Source organism: Mustela nigripes, chromosome X, assembly GCF_022355385.1.
Source record: "Mustela nigripes isolate SB6536 chromosome X, MUSNIG.SB6536, whole genome shotgun sequence".
Taxonomy (NCBI): domain Eukaryota; kingdom Metazoa; phylum Chordata; class Mammalia; order Carnivora; family Mustelidae; genus Mustela; species Mustela nigripes.
In genome coordinates, this window is record NC_081575.1 from 1,495,634 (window position 1) to 1,508,442 (window position 12,809).

The following is a 12,809-nucleotide window of genomic DNA, read 5'->3' on the forward strand; positions in this document are numbered from 1 at the left end:
AAAAAAAAAAAAAAACTACAAATCTGTCTGCTGGTCACTTCCTCTGTCCAAGCAGATCTGTGGTCTTTCCTCGCTTCTTTCAAGGGCTTCCCTGTGCCAAGCGAAGGAGGCTCCGGGCAGCATCCGGGTTTTGCACTGTTTCTCCCATGCTTGTGAGAGAGGTCCCGGGATGCTGGCGCGGGACAGTTCACCTCAGCGGGCGGGTGTAGGAGCGCTTCCTTGCCCTGGCAAATTCGGGAATGTAGCTGGTACCACCTGGCCCCCTGCGACCTCCGCGTGGGGCAGCTGGAGTGCACCAGGGAGGGGCTGGCCTGACCCACCCCCAGCCCTCCCAGGGGCGCAGGCAGAGCGGTCTTGCACAGCCAGCCAGCTCGGCGGGCCTCCCCGCCAGTAGGGCTTCCACTTCGCTGAGGCTGGAGGGCAGATGGGAGGCCCATCACATCTCTGAATGTGTGAGTTGCACCGGGTAGACACCAGGGACCCCACAACCACATACGAGAGTCCACTGGGTCCCCTCTAGGAGGTAGCAAAGACTCCAGAAACACCCTTTCTCTTTTTCCCGATCCTACGAGTAACTGCATTTGCTTTTGTAATTCTTAATGAGCAATACCTGCTAGAGAGTTTAGCCGTAACAGTTCTTTTTGATCATTTTTTTAAGTAATTAAAAAACACCAAAAAAAAACCAACCACCACCACCACCCAGAAACTCGTTCTTCCAAAGCAGAGAGCATTATAATCACCAGGGCCAAAAGCTTCCCTCCCTGCGTCGTTACTACTTCTGAGGCCTGAACCAAAAGAGAAACACTCGTAAGCCGTTCGGGTGGCCAGGCTGCCCGCGTGCCCCTCGGAGGACCCGAGCTGGGGCAGCCTCTGGGCCCAGTCCGGGGCCCGCTCCCGCCTGCGCTCAGTATTAGCAGTGCGCCGCCGTGTCCTTGCCCGCCCGGCCCGGGCTGCTGCTGCTTGCCGCTAACAGGTGGGTGTCCGCATGTGTCCACGGGTGCGCTCTCTGACTGAGATCCGAAATCGGCGCCCAACTTAGCCTCACCCGGTGACCTCCTGCCCGCCTGGACGGAGCAGGGCCCACCCAGTTGAGTGTTTCTGGGGAGCCGGACGGTGGAGTGCAAAAAGGCTTGCAGAACTTGAAGCCTGCTCCTTCCCTTGCTACCAAGGCCTCCTTTTCCGTTCGATTTGTCACTGCTTCAATCAATAGCGGCCGCTCCAGAGTCAGTAGTTGCTGAATATTTGACCAAATATCACCAGGACTGTTACTCAGTGTGTGCCGAGCCCTCTCGTCGCGCTGGGCTCCCGTGTACCCGGACACTGTAGCGTGTGCTGTGTCGTACACGTGTTTGCCCTCCTCTCCTCCCTCATCCTTCCATCGTTTCTTCCGGGGCTTTTCTGTTTGGGTTTGGTTTGGTTTTTATTTCTCCTTTTGTGTTCCAAACATGAGGTTCTCTCTACTGGTCCTCTGAACTGTGGTGTTGAGGCTTATATTTGTGTAATTTTGGTGGGTGAAAGGAAATTTGCTAAGTAAATCTCTTCTGTGTTTGAACTGAAGTCTGTATTGTAACCATGTTTAAAGTAATTGTTCCAGAGACAAATGCTTCTAGACACCTTTTCTTTACAAACAAAAGAATTTGGAGGGAGGGGATGGTGACCGAGATGAGAGGGGCTGTCCTTCTTCCACAGGAGGGGAGATCCGAAGAGGTGACCCCGGCCCCGAGCAGCCAGATGCCACCCGAAGTAATTAAGCCTAAGCCAACGGACCAAACAGCTGATGTGTTGCCATTTTCAAAGTCAGAGCAAAACCAGGTTTTGTTCCACCCAGTGGATTCTGTTGCCTTTCCCCCAACTCCCGAGATTATTAGCATCATCATTATTTTTAAGGACAGACGAGGTTGATGTTCCTTCAAAGGGAGACAGGAGGGGTGTGACAGAGCCGACCTTGCCTCAGTGGGAGAGGCATAGGGCAGGCCTGAGGAGCAGAGCTCAGGATACAGGTGGCCGTCTACCTGGAGACCTCCGCTGTGGTCACAGGTCCGGTGTATGTTGACAGGACCGATGGGCCACTCTCCACCTGACGCAGCTCCTCCTGGACGGGCCAGGTGGTGGGCGGTACCGTTCAGGACAACCCCCCATCACATCCCACCCAGTCCCAGAGTACACAACAGTAACGTGACCTCTAGATTCTTCACCGTCCTGGGTGATGGGACAGTGGTGGAGGGGTGCACTCTCTTTGCTGCCATCTGATCCCCAGCACAATTTGGACATGAGAAACCCCACTTCCCTTCTCCTGGCCAAAGCAGATCCTTCTGAGAAAAGCCATTACCCCCACCAGACATTGTTTTGGGCTCACGGAACAGGGACATCCCTCACCCCCGTCCCCCCCTGCGCCCCCCCCCCCCCCCAAGGCGAAGACAGTGCTGACTCTCATGAGTATTTGCACATGGGTTTAGTATCAGGAAGGACCAGGCAAGGTGGCTGCCCCCCCACCCCCCGAGTCACAGGGATACTGGCCACTCTAGACAGAGGGGCTCTAGCTCGGAAGCCCGGTGAGGGTGGGAGAGAGGTGTGTGCGGGATAGGGAGCAGCCTAGGACAGACTTGGCTAGAGATGGCTCCAAAGCCCTCCATCACATTCACCTTCAGTTTTTGTGTTTTGGGACAATTACTTTAGAAAATAAGTAGGTCGTTTTAAAAACAAAAAATATTGATTGCTTTTTTGTAGTGTTCAAAAAAAGGTTCTTTGTGTATAGCCAAATGACTGAAAGCACTGATATATTTAAAAACAAAAGGCAATTTATTAAGGAAATTTGTACCATTTCAGTAAACCTGTCTGAATGTACCTGTATACGTTTCAAAAACACCCCCCTCCCACTGAATCCCTGTAACCTATTTATTATATAAAGAGTTTGCCTTATAAATTTACATAAAAATGTCCGTTTGTGTCTTTTGTTGTAAAATCAAGTGATTTTTTTCATAAGGTTCTTTTACTATTTGAAAAGATGGGCAGCACGCAGTTTTATTTTATTTTTGTAAGTTTTTTAATACGTGTGAAAGCAAAGAATACTCAGCATGCCTTTCTAAGTGATGCGTTTGCACCTTTTGTTGGGAAGTACTGTATCCTGTGCTGTTAGCATTCTCGATAAATCTCTCTGTGAAAGTGACTCAAGGTCTGGGCTTTCATTATCAGCTCACAGGACAGCCTGCTGCTGTGTTTCCGGATTCCGTCCGGCTGTCCCTGAACACCACCAGCCGCTCTCAGGACTGTCTTGGGAGGCAAGACCAGCCTGCTCCACACCCTTACTGCCTCCCCTTGGCTTCCAAGGCTACCTTCGTAGGCACACTGCTGCCGCATGTCATGGGGAGCTCTGGGGTGGCAGGCTGGGAAGGATCTGGCACAGGCTTGGCCGCCGAGCCCCAGGGCCGGAGGCCAGCGCGCCTCGGCCACCCTGCACAGCTACACAAGTGCCCCGCTCCAGGGGGCAGTGGCAGGGTGCCCCCTCTGTCCAGGTGCTTTTGGCTGTCTGGCCCCTGGACGTCTAACCTGACACCTTCCCATGGCCTCTGCTCACCAGGCCCCTTGCCCAGAGGGGTCGCTGTCATCACTGTGGGGTTTGCAGACCTTTTGCCAACCTGGCACTCAGGAGCTGCCTGCCCGGCCACAGCTGTTCCCAGCAGGCAGAAGGAACAAGCGCTCAGAGGCCAGCATCACAGGAAAACAAATGCGGGCACAGCCGCTAGAAGGTGCACTCGAACGTCCTGGCTTTGAAGGTTAAAACAAAGGGTTGGCATTCGACCCATGTGTATTGGGCATGTGTCGCGTGCCAGGCCCGTCTTGGGAGCTGCTGTCCCGCAGGGAGCGAGGACAGAGGCGCGACCCCGCTAGAGCTGCGGGCGTGCCCCGAGCCCGAGTCCGCGGTCTTCGTCAAGGCCGTGCCCGCGCGAAGCCGCTGGGGCCAGGGTGGGACCTGCCATGGCTCTGGCTTCCGGGGAGAGAGGCTCCCGTGGAGGCCCAGCTTGAGAAGACAGCCTTCCCGAAGGGGAGCCCTCTGGGGCCAGGATGGAGGGGGCGGGTGGTGAGTGAAGGAGACCCGTTGCCATGCAAGCGCTCGTCCGACTGGACCAACAGAAGACGAAGGTCCTGTGGCTGCTCGGTGGGTTCTTCCCGGGGGTCCTCAGGGGAGGAGGGCGTCGTGGGAGCAGTGGGCTGGGGGAAGGATGGACTCCAGAGACGTTCGGGGAAACGGCCGGGTAACGGGGCTGTGGGAATGGAGGAGCGCCGGCGAGCTTGAGGGAGGCGGCGGCCGGCCGGGCGCTGCGGGTGGCCAAGAGGGCGTCAGACAGGCTAGGAGCGCACGCGGCGTCCGGGAGGCCGGAGCCCGCTGTCCTCACGGGCGGGGAGGGCCCCCGGAGCCGGAAGCACGACGCGGGAGGGAGGAAGCGGAGAAGCCGAAGGCCTGTCTTCAAGAGACGTAAACCCGTTTTATGCGCTCGTGGGAAGAAGGCACCAAAGAAGGGAAAAAGTTGCAAACACCGCAAAGCGCCAACACTTGCTGGAGCAGGGGCCTGGGGTGGAAAAGATGCGATGCGCAGGGCGGAGGCGGCGGCCAACAGCGCTCTGAGCCGGGGCAGCCCGCCGTCCCAGCTTCCAGATGGTTCTCCCTGCACCCGGCCTCAGGGCCAGCCGACAGGGACAGGACGCGGCCGTGACCCACGCCGGACCCTGCCCGGGATCTCTGACAATGTCCGCTGCCTCCCGAAAGAAGCTCGAGAGTTTATAAGGAGGCGGCCCAGGGCGCCCGCCAGGCCCGGCTCGAGCCCTTTCCGGAACGCCCCGGCCCTTGCCATGCCCTTTGCCCCGGTGCTCGGATCCACGCTCCTCCACCCCTCAGAGTCCCGCTCAGGCGGCCCCTCCTCCGAGAAGCGCGCCTCGCCGCCCAACCGGACCGAGGGGCGCGGCCTTCGCGGGGAGAAACCGCGCGCGGCGCCCCCGTGCGGCCGAGGGCCGGGGTGGAAAACGGCGGCCGCCGAGGGCAAGATGGCGGCGGCCCCGGGCCCCGCCCCTTCCGTCTCGCGGGGCGCTGCACGAGGCCGGCTTAAAGGGGAAGTGAGTCAGTGTCCGCGGACCCGGCCGGCCAAGGCCCGCGCCCGCCGCGGCCTCCAGAGGCCCGGAGAGGCCCCGAAAGGCCCTGGCCCTGCGGCGGCGGCGGCCATGGCCGGTGGGCCGGGGCCGGGAGACCCCGCGGCCCCTGGCACCCAGCACTTCTTGTACGAAGTGCCTCCCTGGGTCATGTGCCGCTTCTACAAAGTGATGGACGCCCTGGAGCCCGCCGACTGGTGCCAGTTCGGTGGGTGGCGGCGGGCGGGCGGACGCTGGGACGGGGGAGGGGCGCGCTGGTCCCAGGCGCCCAGACTTGACGCCTCCCGGCCCGCAGCCGCCCTGATCGTGCGCGACCAGACGGAGCTGCGGCTGTGTGAGCGCTCCGGACAACGCACGGCCAGCGTCCTTTGGCCCTGGATCAACCGCAACGCCCGCGTGGCCGACCTCGTGAGCATCCTCACGCACCTGCAGTTGCTCCGCGCTCGGGATATCATCACGGCCTGTGAGCGCCCGGCCCCGGGGAACCCCGGGACCCCGGTCTGGGGCCGGAGCCTGCCACGGGGCCCCTCCCTCCCCCCCCCCCCCCACCCCCCCCCCCCCGCCACCTAGCCCTAACTGCCCTTCTCTTCCCATGTGTCCCAGGGCACCCTCCTGCCCCTCTCCTGCCCCCCAGCACCAGCACCCCGAGGCCTAGCAGCCCCCCTGCACCCTGTGAGGCCAAGGTCCCCCGCCCCCGGAAGTTGTCGACGTCAGCCGCCACAGTCCCCTCCCCAGGTAAGAGGGCCCGAGTGTCGGCCTTGATGGACCTTTGGAAAGGGCCACCTTGACCATGCTCTGTGCCTGCCTCTCACTGGTAACTTTATGAAGCTTTTCCAGACTCCCAGACCCATTCTGGGGCTGAGCTCAGTCCTGTCCCAAGCCCTGCCTCCCGCCAGCAACCACCACCACCATACCCAGCCCCTTCCTCCACCAAGGTAGGTTGGTGCTGCCCCCAGGGAAAGATTCAAGACAAGGAGCAAAACAGTGTAGCCTGTGGGTACCCCAGCCAGCCTAACAGGGCCAGCCAGGAGGCAGCTGGGCTGGGGGGCACTTGTGACTTTAAGACCGCAGGAATAACAGAGGACCTCACCTGATCCAGGATCTCTGCCCACAGCCTAACCCGGAGAGCCCAGTGTCCCCCCTGCAGGGAGCCCAGGCCTCTCCCTTTTGCTGGCCCCTCAGTGAGATCTCCCAGGGCACCCACAACTTCTCAGAGGAGCTGAAGATCGGAGAGGGTGGCTTCGGGTGTGTGTACCGGGCGGTGATGAGGAACACGCCGTACGCGGTGAAGAGGCTAAAGGAGGTGGGTGTACCTTCCCCGCGAAGGCCCTGGCAGGTCATTGACAGACCCTCGCTTTCTGGTTCTTCTCCTCTGCTTCCCCACGTACCTCCTTCAGCGCTCTGACTGCCCAGTTCAAGGTTCCCAGCCCCTTGGTGGTTCTGGGCCCGGGGCAGGAGCCAGTGAGAGTGGCCACCAGGCCTGGGCTACCGGAGCTTCACGCCGCCTCTCCGCTCTCGTTTGCCGGGGGCTGCAGGGGGCGGACCTGCCGTGGGTCGCACTGAAGCAGAGCTTCCTGACGGAAGTGGAGCAGCTGTCCCGGTGAGTCTGGGGCACCCCTCCTGGCTACGGGCGGAGGGAGAACCGGGTCAGGGCCCCAGAGCCCACCAGGCCCGGCCCACCCCCACAACCAGCTGGAAAGCATGGCGGAGGCTGGGGGCCAGAGTGCTCAGGTCCTGCTTTTCCAAGCAGGTTCCGTCACCCCAACATCGTGGACTTTGCTGGTTACTGTGCTCAGAGCGGCTTCTACTGCCTCGTCTATGGCTTCTTGCCCAACGGCTCCCTGGAAGACCGCCTCCACTTCCAGGTAGCCGTCCGTGGCCGGGCCCCCTTCCCGGGGCCCACAGCACTCTCAGCGCCTGGCTGAAGCGGGGTGCGTGGCCTGGGCTCTCGGGCCCTGTGAGCTGATCCTGCCAGCGGGCAGGGGCCGGGCCCCAGGCTTGGACCCGAGGCGGGCCGCCCGTTTCGCCTGGCACCCTTCCCGTGCTCTCCCCTGGGCCGTTCCCGCAGGCCTGGGAGCCTGGGTCGTGCTGCCTCTGACAAGGGGGTTATGGACTCAGGGCCCCGATTCATGCCCCTTCATTTTACTAGCAGAGTAGCTGGGGGGTCTTGTCAGCGTGGCCCTCGAGGACGGGGGGCAGTGGCCAGTGAGCCGCCCTGTCTGGACCTGAAGCTGACCTTCCTCTGGCCACGCATCTGCAAGCCACGAGGGCCGGCAGCGGTACGCAGGGCATTTCAGCTCTTGGGGCAAGCGTGCTATGCCGGGGGGAGCCGGAGAGAATGCCTCTAACACCATCCCGGTCGCCCCAGTGAGAAGGAGGAGCACCCTGAGTCCTGGTGCCTCCGGGAAGCACAGTGCTCGTTCCTACAGAGCAGCGCAGTAGCTCGGGGCCCGCCTCCTGGGGAAGCGGCTCCTGCAGACTTTACTCCTTGTTTCCCAGAAGAGGAAAGTGAGACCCAGAGAATGAAGCAGCTTGTGTAGAAGCCACAGTGACAGGTGGAAGGAGAGTCCGGGTCAAGGAACCACGGCCTCACAGCCTCTCCTGTGCCCTTTGCTTGCTCTGTCGCTCTAGACCCAGGCCTGCCCCCCACTCTCCTGGCCTCAGCGACTGGACATCCTTCTGGGCACAGCACGCGCCATTCAGTTCTTACATCAGGACAGCCCCAGTCTCATCCACGGGGACATCAAGAGGTGAGGAGGAGACAAAGCCAGGCCCTCGGGGCCTCTGAGCGCCGTGAGGATGGAGGCTGTGGCAAGGGAATGATGTTCCCAAACCTTCTGCCAGCAGGCAGCAGAGGCCCTTGCCCTCTGAGTCCCAAGGAGCCCTGCTCTGGGTGTTTCCCATGAGAGCAGGCCCGCCCTCTCCCGCTGGAGGCCGAGGTGAGGGAGGGGGTGGAACCCTGAGGCCTGGGACAGCAGAGCTGGGGGCCCTGGGTCACCGAGCACCTGCAGTGGGACAGGTGTGGAAGCAGAGGTTAAGGACGGGCGTCCCGCCCCTCGGCGAGCAGGGACTGAACCGTGTGAGGGAGCCCCCCATTAGCTGGGCCACCCCGAGTCCGGTGCTGTCAGGGCCCAGCAAGCATGGGCTGCGGAGCTGCCCAGGACTGACCTGACCCTGCTCCTTCCCTCCCCAAGTTCCAACGTCCTCCTGGATGAGAGACTGATGCCCAAGCTGGGAGACTTCGGCCTGGCCCGCCTCAGCCGCTTTGCGGGGGCCAGTCCCGGCCAGAGCAGCACAGTGGCCCGGACGCAGACCGTGCGTGGCACCCTGGCTTACCTTCCCGAGGACTATGTCAAGACGGGGAGGCTGGCCGTGGACACGGATACCTTCAGCTTTGGCGTGGTGAGCACCTGGCCCCTTTCCTCGGCAACGCAAAGACAGGAGGGCCTGGATCATTCCGTAGCGGACCAGAGGCCAACCCGGCAGCAAGCTGACAGGAGCCTTGGCTCTGGGGCCCCTCTGCCCCTGACACGGCCCTCCCGCCCCATGGGGCACTGCCTGCATCTCGTTTACGGTTTGCAGTTTTGCAATCCTTTTCCTCACGTGAGCCCTCCAAACCACTGTCCTGATCTGCCCGTCCGAGGGCTGTGCCCATCAGCCTCGGTGGCCTCTTCGGGCCTGGCTGCCCCGACCAGCCCACAAGCCCGCCCCCCCCAGCCCCCCCCCCCACGGGGCCCTCCCTGCTGCGGCCCCGGAAGCCACCGCCACACCCTCTGTCCCGCCCTCCCCAGGTAGTGCTGGAGACCCTGGCTGGCCAGAGGGCCGTGAGGACGCATGGTGCCCGGACCAAGTACCTGGTGAGCGTCCTGAGGTGGGGCAGGGACTGGAGAGGGAGGCAGGTGGGCAGAGGGGGTGGGAGTGGGGAGCGAGGCAGGGAGGCAGAGGGGAGAGGGAGGCAGGCAGGCAGGGAGAGGGGGTGGGAGGAGGGAGAGAAGCAGGGAGGGAGGCGGGAAGCGCTACTCCCGATAACCAACAGGTGCAGCCCTGGAGGGTGGAATGATCTGGAATCAGTGCCCCACAGAAGCCAGCCTCGGCTACTGCTGACTCATCTATGAAAGTAGGCAGGGCTCCAAGCAGCTTCCCTTGACCTTGCTGAGGAAAAACCTGTCTGTCTGCTGCAGACGCTGGGGCCTTTCCAGAATCCACCTGGGCTGGGAGAGGGGAAGGGGCCATCCCGGCAGGGCCATCCCGGGGGCTCCGGGGCCAGAAGCTGCAGTGGCAAACAGAACACAGGGCCCTGGGAGAGGCTGTGGGGGGAAATGGGGCTACCCCCACCCCGTCGCTTCTGTCTGCCTCTCTGTGGGCCGAGGTGGCGCGGGCTCTAGTCCCAGCCTGATGGTGCTCCGCGCTGGGCCCGCTCTGCCACTTGCGAACAGACCCTGGGCGCGTGCCGGGAGCGCGGCGTACAGCACCGGCTCCCTACGGTCCAGGCCCCGCGCCGTCTTCTGCTCCCTCCCGGGCTCGGGGCTGTGTGTGTCCGGGAGCGCGTCTCGGGGGCTCTGGGCTGGAATCGGGGAGCCAGCCGGTGGCTGTCTGCGTCCGTCTGCGCGTCCCGTGTGCGGAGCTGAGCCAGCTCGGGCCGCTCTCCTCGTCGCTGCCCCAGGGCTGCGTGCCGGGTCCCTCCGGGTCTGTCTTTGGGCCTCTGCATCCTTCCCATTTCGTCTCCATGCCGGGGCCAAAGCGATGTCTCAGAGACAAAACGAGATCGTGGCAGCCCATCCGCTTTCCCACTGTGCTTGGGAGGAAGGCCCAGTCCCTTAATGTGGCCACTAGCCCCCAGGTCCTGCCACCACCAGCCTTCTCTCTGTCCCCCAGACTCAGCCAGCTCCCCACTGCCTGCCCCAGGGCCTTGGTTTGAGCCTTTCCTTCTGCCTGAGAGGCCACCCCCTGACCCAGGTGCTTCCTCCTTCATCTCAAAAGCCAGCATGGCCTCCAGCCTCATTTGCGCCCGTGGGTACCTCTCTGCGGGGTGCTCCCTGTCCTCTTTGGCTCTGACCTCTGGCTGGTTTGTGCCTTCAGATCCCAGCTCCCAAGTGACCACTTGCTCGGGCCCCAGTCAGAAGCCCCGTGGCCCGTCTGTTTTGCTTTCCCGTTGCCTTAGAGGCTTGTTGGTGTCTCTGCCGCACCGGGAAGTCAGCACTCCGAAGGTGGGCCCCGGGGCGCTCTACCACTGGCTCCCAGGGGCCTGGGGCAAAGCTGGGCACACGGTGGGTGCTTCATCAATCTCAGAAAGGACCACAGGAGTCAGCGATGAGAGCCTGGGGAAGAGGGCTGGAGGCATGCCCACCCAGGGATAGCTGAGCTCATAGGATCTGTCCCACAGAAGGACCTCGTTGAAGAAGAGGCTGAGGAGGCCGGGGTGACTCTGAAAAGCACCCGGACCACAGTGCAAGCGGGTCTGGCCACAGATGCATGGGCTACCCCCATTGCCGCCCAGATCTGTAAGAAGCACCTGGACCCCAGGCCTGGCCCATGCCCGCCCGAGCTGGGGCTGGCCCTGGGCCACCTGGCTTGCTGCTGCCTGCACCGCCGGGCCAAGAGGAGACCCCCCATGACCCAGGTAGCCCTGGGAGGAGGTGGGGGTAGGGAGGGAAAGCCACTGAGACCGGCTGCCCATGGCAGGGGGTGGCTGTCAGAAACCCCAGGTTTCGGGTGCTACCCAGGCACCTGCCACACCGCTTCCTGGGGACAGAGTCTCCAGATGTTTTTAGCACGCTCTTCAGTTCTGCTTGGGGTGGCTGGAGCCCCTCGCCAGACCCCACCTGGGAGATGGAGAGGAGCAGAGGGCTTTTACTGGGCCCCCTTCGGGGCACTCCAGTGCCACTGCACCTGTGTTTTCTCTGGCCCCCGCCCGAGCGCCGCTTCTTCCCTCTGACGCTAGGGCAGCTGGGAGGCTCTGTGTGAGGGCGGTAGGGCCGTGAATTTGCTTTCCAGAAGACGGACAAAAGCCACGCTCAGTCCTTCGCTTTAGTGGCCAGTGACTTCTTGGCAGTCTTTGCGACGTGGATAAAAAGCCCCGAGGTCCCCGGGTGGCCCAGAGCTGCCCTGTGGTAGGACGGCAGCATGCTGGGGCAGGGCCCTGTCCCGCCCTGAGAGTCCCTTCTCCCCCCACAGGTGTATGAGAGTCTAGAGAAGCTGCAGGCGGTCGTGGCAGGACCTGTCCCGGAGCCCGATTCTGCTGGCCGCAGCCCCTCTTCCCCGCAGGAGAACTCCTACATTTCCCAGCCCAGCAGTGCCCCGTGTGGTGCCAGCCCCCCGGAGCCCCGGGCGCTCCCCTCGGGAGCACCAGCCCAGGCCCCAGAGTGGCTCCAGAAGGGCCCCAACCAGCCCGTGGAGAGTGATGAGAGTGTGTCCGGCCTGTCTGCCGCCTTGCATTCCTGGCGCCTGACCCCGAGCTGCCCCCCAGACCCGGCCTGGCCAGGCAGCGCAGGGCAAGAGGCCACTGCATGGGCCCCGACACCCCTGGGGAAGGCCAGCTGGACCCAGGAGTCGAGCTGGGGGAGTGGCCCGGGGCTGCAGCTGACAGCTATGGAAGGTAGCTGGGGACAGGTGCCGGGAAGAGGGACCAGGGGCCTCTCTTGGTGACAGTCCCCACACCCCACCCCCAGTCTGTCCTCAGCAAGCTCTGGGCCTTGACCTCCAGGTGGGTGACAAGAGGCCAGGAGCTCACTTCCTGAAAGCCAGGAACAAGGAAGGCTTTGTTCAGGGCCAGGTTCCCGGCCTATCCGGGAGCCGGGGCAGCAGTGCGGCCCCTTCCAGGCCTTTCCTGCAGACACGGCACAGAGGACTTCTGTCCCAAAGGGGCGGGAGTTGAGCTGGGGGCTGGGAAGAGCTGCGAGGCCAGCAGCGGCTCGGAGGAGCTCCCAGGGCCCGTGGCACAGCACCCCCCCAGCTGAGACGGTGCTCTCTCCGCCCTAGGATCGCTCCTGAGCAGCTCGGTGGCCTCGCAGCCGCCGCAGATCATCATCAACCCGGCCCGACAGAAGATGGTGCGGAAGCTGGCCTTGTACGAGGACGGGGTCCTGGACAGCCTGCAGCTGCTGTCATCCGGCTCCCTCCGAGGTAGCCTGGGACTAACTCCAGGGCCGCCCGGCCTGCTTCCTCCTGACTGGCGAGCAGCACAGCGTCTATTCCCTGAGGGTGTAGGGCAGCTCCAGGGCAGCGGGGCTATCCTCCCCTTGGGGACAAGGCCTTGTGGGAGCCTTCTCAACTCCTCCCGACAGCAACACCTTCCCTTAGCCTAGGGTGCCAGTCCCCCCTCCAGTTGCTTCCAGAACATGCGAAGCTCCAGCAGGTACTTTCCCTTCCAGGTGGCCTTTGAAGAAGTGCTCAGGAACAGGAACTCCTGATCGCACAGATGCCCCGGGCAGAGAGCGAGGCCCGGCCGGGCCCTGGGCCCCGCCTCCTGGCAGCTGGGGCATCGCCCTTGCGTGCTCCCTGGGCCCTTGTGTGCTAACCGGAGGCCTTTCCTTCCACAGGCTCAGGTGTGGGACCCCAAGGCAGGCCTGGGCCCGAGGAGAGTGACGAGTTTCAGAGCTGATCTGTTCACGCGGCGGATAACCCAAGCCTGGAAGCCGAAGTTCTCATAGTCGGGAAGTTCTCATGCT

General features: G+C 62.8%; 1 protein-coding gene across 7 annotated transcripts in view; it reads left to right on the plus strand.

Moving 5' to 3' along the window:
- Positions 1-2,386: 2,386 nt before the first annotated feature.
- Positions 2,387-12,809, plus strand: part of IRAK1 (interleukin 1 receptor associated kinase 1) — a 36,787-nt gene continuing 26,364 nt past the window's right edge. Inside the window, exons 1-14 of one of the 7 annotated variants that reach the window (XM_059385737.1) lie at positions 2,387-4,156; positions 5,438-5,605; positions 5,746-5,877; positions 5,971-6,077; positions 6,242-6,445; positions 6,678-6,742; positions 6,893-7,007; positions 7,774-7,892; positions 8,337-8,544; positions 8,934-8,999; positions 10,526-10,762; positions 11,317-11,737; positions 12,121-12,264; positions 12,681-12,808. In XM_059385737.1, coding sequence (XP_059241720.1) covers positions 4,102-4,156; positions 5,438-5,605; positions 5,746-5,877; positions 5,971-6,077; positions 6,242-6,445; positions 6,678-6,742; positions 6,893-7,007; positions 7,774-7,892; positions 8,337-8,544; positions 8,934-8,999; positions 10,526-10,762; positions 11,317-11,737; positions 12,121-12,264; positions 12,681-12,742 — 2,103 coding nt within the window. In that variant the 5' untranslated portion in view covers positions 2,387-4,101 and the 3' untranslated portion in view covers positions 12,743-12,808. The other 6 variants (XM_059385735.1, XM_059385734.1, XM_059385736.1 and 3 more) reach the window with 6 other exon arrangements.